Source organism: Oratosquilla oratoria, chromosome 6 (genome assembly GCF_046742065.1).
Source record: "Oratosquilla oratoria isolate Oo_2021 chromosome 6, ASM4674206v1, whole genome shotgun sequence".
Lineage (NCBI taxonomy): Eukaryota > Metazoa > Arthropoda > Malacostraca > Stomatopoda > Squillidae > Oratosquilla > Oratosquilla oratoria.
In genome coordinates this window covers 8758924-8765733 of record NC_134782.1, presented here as the reverse complement: position 1 = coordinate 8765733, position 6810 = coordinate 8758924, and the positions used below count along the sequence as shown (strand labels likewise).

General features: G+C 38.7%; 1 protein-coding gene across 3 annotated transcripts in view; it reads right to left on the bottom strand.

Annotated features, from left to right (window-relative positions):
• Window positions 1-452: 452 nt before the first annotated feature.
• LOC143026268 (proton myo-inositol cotransporter-like) overlaps window positions 453-6810 on the bottom strand; it is a 352850-nt gene continuing 346492 nt past the window's right edge. For all 3 annotated transcript variants that reach the window (XM_076186368.1, XM_076186370.1, XM_076186369.1), the window contains exon 13: window positions 453-1205. In XM_076186368.1, coding sequence (XP_076042483.1) covers window positions 1147-1205 — 59 coding nt within the window. In that variant the 3' untranslated portion in view covers window positions 453-1146. The remainder of the gene's footprint in view (window positions 1206-6810) is intronic.

Here is a 6810-nt window from a genome sequence, read left to right as displayed (position 1 = left end):
GAAGGGTTGGGCAAGTCAAAAGCACCTCTCCAGTGCTTTCTGACTGGGAACTAGTTTGCAGTTGTAAAAAGAACGCTGTGTGTCTATGGTGCCATAGAAGCATAATAAAAGCTCCCGTTCTATTGATTGCAGACAATTTACATTGTTGATAGTTTCAGATGGGGAGCCTACAGAAAGTATAATAGATGAAACTCTCCATACACTATTCTGTGAATTAAGTTATGTTGAAGTACGAAAGGCTATATCATGAGAATCGTTTGGGATAAACTTCATTCAGAAATTGAATTAGAAATCATTTGGTAGAAAGACAAATAGAGCTGTATATTAACTTGCATTTGCCTTAATTGTCTCACAACCCATAAGCCCACATTACATACCATAAATAGATTTGTAGCCTCACCACGAGTGATTTCACATGGAAGAGTGCATTAGTGCCAAAAATAGGACTGACGGGGCATTAGGATTTATTGCTTGGACAAGTACAAACAAAAGTGCAGACGTAACCATTAAAATCTGCCTGACAATAGTTAGACCCATCTTTGACTATGCGGCACAGTTTTGGTCTCCGTCCTATACAATAGATATTAATTCACTAGAATCAATACAGAGAATGACTAAAATGATACAAGGGCTTAAAAAAATCATTATACTAAGACAAGCCTAGGCACCCTTAACTGACACTCTCTGGAAAAACGAATAATGCAGGGTGATCTAATAGAAGTATTCAAATGGGTCAAGGGTTTCAACAAAGGTGATACAAGCAATGTCACCATATCAAAACAGCAGGGCAAGACTCGTAGTCATGAAACTGAATTGGACAAATTTAGGTAGAAGGACATAGGCAAGAACTGGTTTACCAACAGAATGGTCAACGAATGGAATAGAAATAGTAACCATGTAGAGATTTACTAAACAGTTGGTTGCTTTAAGAGAATATTAGATAACTTTATGGACAGGAGTTACAGGTGGTAAGGGGCATGGAACTGCCTAGTGTAGGACTTATGGTCTCTTGCCAGTCTTCCCCATTTCTATGTTCTTCTGTCATATATTTCAATTTTCCAAGTATAAAGTTCAGTACTTAATAGAATCGCCATCCACATGTTGCAATAAATGTATCTTTGATCATGTAAAATGTTTCTTCAGCTTCTAGTTAGGTTCTGCAAACGAGGCCAGCTTAACTGCCTTCCTGGTTGTCCATTGTTTTCCTGCAACAAAAGAAACGATCAGCACAAAATATGCATTGGCACTGCCATCATAGAAATGTAATCAACATCATCTTCTATCAAAGAACCTGTTCGGCGACTAGATTTTATTTTCATTATATTTTATGAATGTTCCATCTATTTTGTTTCAGAGAAATAAAACGATGACAATTATGGATATATCACTGTCATCAACATATTTATGATAAGCCGAGGTTAATATGTACAGTTAATCCCAAAAGTCCTGAGCTTCCCCCTCTTTACGATTTGTAATAAACAAGATTTAGGTAACTTTAGGTAAAGTAAGGCGGGAACTTAAAACGAAGTCATCATTGTAATATTGATCGATCAGTATCGCCGTCGATATGGTGGTACTTTGTTAATACAGACAATATTTAACGATACATATCTTATCCTAACCTTAAACAAATTAATCTAGCTTACCCAGCCCAATCCAGCCTAACTTCACCTAATAGAATGACTTAGAAAACTCTGGAAAAGATGATCTCGGCGATATTACCGTCTTAATTCACCGTCTCTTTCCGAAAACTTAATGTGATTCTTTATTTAAGGGAGGTAGTCAGCCAAGGCATGCACCCATCCCACACCCATTTTTCCCTTGATCTCAGCTCTTTATGGATGAAGGGTCACCCGCCCCCCGCTCGTTGCCTGAAACAGAAGCAATGCAGCAAGACACAGCACTTCCACAGCAGGGCCCGACAGCCTAAGCTGGTTTTTCCCCGCCGTTTAATTTACATAGTGATCCCACCGCTTCGTCCACTCACAAGAAAATAGAGATGAGGTGAAATCCCAGCAGCGTTAATCTATCATCCAATCATACCCATAACTTGCCCGTTCCCTTCTCAGTCCAAAATTCATTCCCTTTTAACCCAAGTCCCCTTCACCACACCCATCCAACCCATCCCGGTCTTCCCCAAGGTTCACTCCATCCACCTCTGCCTTCCACACTCTTTTCGATAATGTTTCTTTACTCATCAACTACCTTATAATACAAAGCAAATACTATACCTTATTTCCAGTTATGGTGTCTAGTAAAGTAACAAGAGGGTAAGAATATATTAATTAGATACAATGGTTCTTATTATAGTTCAGCTTTAATAGTACACAACAAAACTGGGAGATGATACATACAGTCTGTAGCCCACCATGGTAGCTTATTTCGACTTGGTCAATTTGTACATATGGTGGGGTATGAAGTAGGAAATTGGGAGTTGAGATCAGTCATACTGTTCATTCTTTTCTTTGAACGGTATTATTATTCCCACACTTTTGTTAAATGTTACATGTGGTTCCTTTTGGACTGGGGCATCAATACGTGTCGATGGAACTAGCCTCGTTCATATTAAGTTCTCGATTACACTTCTACTTTTAGGGGTCCATTTGCTTAGACCACACTTGGCGAGGATTTCCACATAAAGTGACGACGTCACTTTGCTTTGAGATGGCACTGTGCAGCAAAAAATGATCCCCTGGACCGGGAACCTTGGGTCATCCAAGCCAAGGTCCACTTCATCTTGACATGGGTCGAGCTGGGTGCAACTCCAGGAATGTAACGTTACTCAGCGGGATTGTAGTAGTGGTCACTGGATCTGGCCCCAAAACTATTCAGTTTCATTACCAGTGGTGTGGTCCTAACAGATTGTTTCTGGGTAAAGAGGGATACTCCATTGCTCCTCTCATGAGGTGTCACGGAGCGGGGTGGTACCGCGCTATGGGTTTGGGTGGGCTGCTGCTCCCTCAATGTTTAATTTTCTTCTTTATTCGCGCCGCAGTTGGGATGACCTTCCTGGGGTCCAATTCCAGATCAGATGAGGGAAAGGGGGACTATGTTTAAGTAAACTTTTCTAACACTTTCCCCATTTGGGTTGGATAGAGTGGATCCTGAAAAGGATTGTTCAGTCGTGCAGGCCGCTGCCGAACTGCACTTCCACCTTGGTTCCAGCACGGGGTAACCACTAGATCAACACCGCCTTCCGCGTGAGTTGTGGCTAGGGGCTTCCAGAGAGCATCATCTCCTGCCTCTCACCATCTCTAGTGGTGTCAGGTAGCTCCGGGATTTGTCCCGAGCAGCTTATTCAAACATCCCTCGTAGTGTAGTTGGCAGCGTCTTGGCCTAGTAATGCAAGGCTTATGGCTCAAATCGCATATGAAGAGTCGGTTAATCAAACAGTTGAAACAAATAAACACTTACCGGATGGCTCTCCCGAATAAAAAAGAAACGACGTGAAATAGAGGCTGCGATGCATACACTGCGCGAGTTGATGTCGGGAAGCTACAGGATTAGTTCCAAACAGCTGCTTTTATGCATCTGATGTAGCGTAGTTGGCAGCGTCCTAGCACGGCCTAGGGCTCGAATCTCATAGGAAGAGTTGCCTAACAAAACCGTCGAAACAAATCTCCTGCAACCCAAACGTCACGCGCTGTCTCCTCGAGACTTTATTGCGTCATTGTTTGGCCTCAAATTACCCCTGAGATGATATATTACACCGCTGTCTATACCCTGTTAATATGGGCTAATGTAAGATGATATGTCCTATTTCTACACTATGATGCATGTATTTTGGAAATGAGATTTCTATCTCCAGACTAATTCCTTGTTGATGTTAGAAGACCTACACAGGGACAAGGAAACGTAATAGTGACAGCCTGACAACTCTATCCTCCCATGGACACTTTCACATCAACTGACAAACTGGTTTCTCTCACAGGCAACAACATAAGCACTTGCTATATATGATGTCAGATAAAGCCCATGTTTACACAAACCCCCAGTACCATAGAAATATGCACACACATGCATAGCTATAACTTTGTATACCACGACTAGGTAGATACAGTTAGGTAAATACACATACACCAACACACACACATACGACAGTCGAAGTGACAGCAAATTTGGAACTCCAGGAAAAACTTCAAATTTTGTGGACCTCAACGACGAGGGAGTACCTGTGTTGTATTAGTAGGGAAGGGGAAAGCTCGTGGTGTAGTGGGAAGGTGAAGAAAAATAAGAAAGGGAGGGATTACTGAGGAAAATGGAAGGAAATGAGGAAGGGGACGAACGGGCCCCGGAAGTCAGAAGGAATGTCAACAAAAGATGCGCAGACGATAGAGGTGAAGTCGAAGATATTAGTAAAAATTAGAAATATAGATAAGAGCAGCGCAATGGAAGGTGAAGATAATTATTTCCATGGATTTAATGAGGGAGGAGATGACAACCTCCCCCAATTAGCAAGTCTAGAGGAAAAACTAGAGAAAATGAATGAACAGTGGGAGGTTAGGTTCAGTCAACTTACACGGATTACACAAAGAATTGATAAACTAGAAGAGCTAAAGGAGAACCAAAACCTAAACAAAGAAATAGAAGAATTAAAAAGACAGTTAAGAGAAGTAAAGGATGAGAATGAGGAATTAAAGAAGAATAAAAAAGAGAATAAAGAGTCCATAGCAAAAGAGGTATAAGGTTGGAGAAAAGTCCAAGAGAACAACAAAATTGAATTTAGAGATATAGTAAAACAACAGATGAAAGAACAAACTAAGGACACAATTATTAAAATGATGAGAGAGAAGGAGAATATAGTAAGAGACTTAGCAGATAAAAAGAAATGTATAATTATATTTGGGACGGAAGAGAAGCATAATTCAAATAGGACTACAAGAGTAAAGGAGAAGCAAAAGTACACAAGATATTAGAAGTAGTTCAAGAAGATGAACAAGAAACAAGGAAAGAAATTGAAGAAATATATAGAATAGGGAAATACAATACAGATAGGACCAGACTAATTAAGGTTAAATTCAGGTCACAAATGACAGCAGAGAATATCTTAGCAAAAACAGGGAAACTAGCAAAAAGTTATCTATATAAACAGGTATGGATAAAAAGAGAGATGATTAATAAGGAAAGAGAGGAAGAGAAAATAAGAAGAATATAAGCTAAGAAAAAAATGAAAACAGAACAGTCAGATAAAGAGAAATTCTATTGGAGAGTAGTGGATATGAAAGTGAGGAAATGGTTCAGAGCAGAGAAAAACGGAAGGGAAACAGAAAACAGGATGGAGGTATCAGAAAATTAAAAGTGTCTTACACAAATATAGATGGCTTAATAACAGGCTTGAATGAACTGAATGATTACCTGAAGGAAAAAGAACCGGACATAACGGGAATTGTAGAGACAAAATTGAAAGGTCCACTACCACCCAACAGTGTAGGACATGGTGCATATAATTATTGGATTAGAAACAGAGAGGTAAAACAAGGGGGTGGAGTTATGTTCCTGACTAAGAAGGATATAAATGTGAGGAATGTCACATATGGAAAGATTAGAGATGATTATGATGGAAGTGGAGGACAGGGATGGGAAGAGCAGGAAGTTTGTGGTAAATTATGTGCCTCCTAAAACAGCTTCATGGGAAGAGAGAGAACACAAAAATATGTTAGAAGACACAAGGATAACACTAAATAAGATAATGGGTGGAGACGACCTATGGGGAAATATACTACTTGATATGATTATAGAACATACAATGATGCAATGGATACAAGAGAATACTAGGTATAGAAATGAGGAAGAACCATCGAGACTGGACCTAATAATCACATCAGAACCTGAAATAGTGGACAAGACTGAATATAAGACACCAATAAGTAAAAGTGACTACATATTGGTTGAACTGGAACTAAATGAGGAAAGATACACGGAAAAAAAACGAATAATATAGAAAGGGAAGATTGATGTATGGAAAAAAATTATAATATGAGATAAATTTTTCAAAAAGCAGACTGGGAAAGGATACACAAGGAAACAACAGTAGAAGAGAAATGGAAGAAAAATTTGTAAAGGAGTGAAAAAGCATGTTCCAAGACAAAAACAAGAAAAAGGATATGTATAGTGTTGGTACAACAAAAGATGTAGGGAGTTAAAAGAAAAAAGGGATAAAGCTTGGATAAAATGGAAAAAAGACAAAATACCTGAAAAATGGAAAATATATACTAGCTATAGAAATATAAATATGTACAAGTGTGCAGAGAAGAAAAGAGAAAATTCGAAAAAGATGTCATAGAAAAATGTAAAGACCAACCGAAACTATTTTATATATTTGTAAACAACAAACTAAAAAACAAACAAGAATTAGTCAAACTACAACCAGAAGGAATTGAATATACAGAGGAAATAGAAATGGCAAAAATTATGAACAAGCATTTTAAATCATTGTTTAAGAGGGAGAACATACAACTGGGAGGAGAAAGTTCCCCCTATGAAAGAGATAGGGGTAACAAGAAAAGAAATAATGAATCACTTGAGTAATCTCGATGTCAGAATATCGTATGGACCAGATGAAATGGCAAACTGGATTTTGAGAGAATGCAGGAACGAACTAACAGACAAAATACATAGTCTAATAAGCAGTTCATTGAAAGAAGGAAAAGTTCCAGAAGATTGGAAAAGAGTAAATATAGTGCCAATATATAAAGGTAGAAACAAGGAAGACCCTACTAACTATAGACCAGTCTCTCTTACAAGTATAACAGCTAAAATTTGTGAAAGAATTATCAAAATTAGATGGGTAAGGCATTTGGAAAAAATACG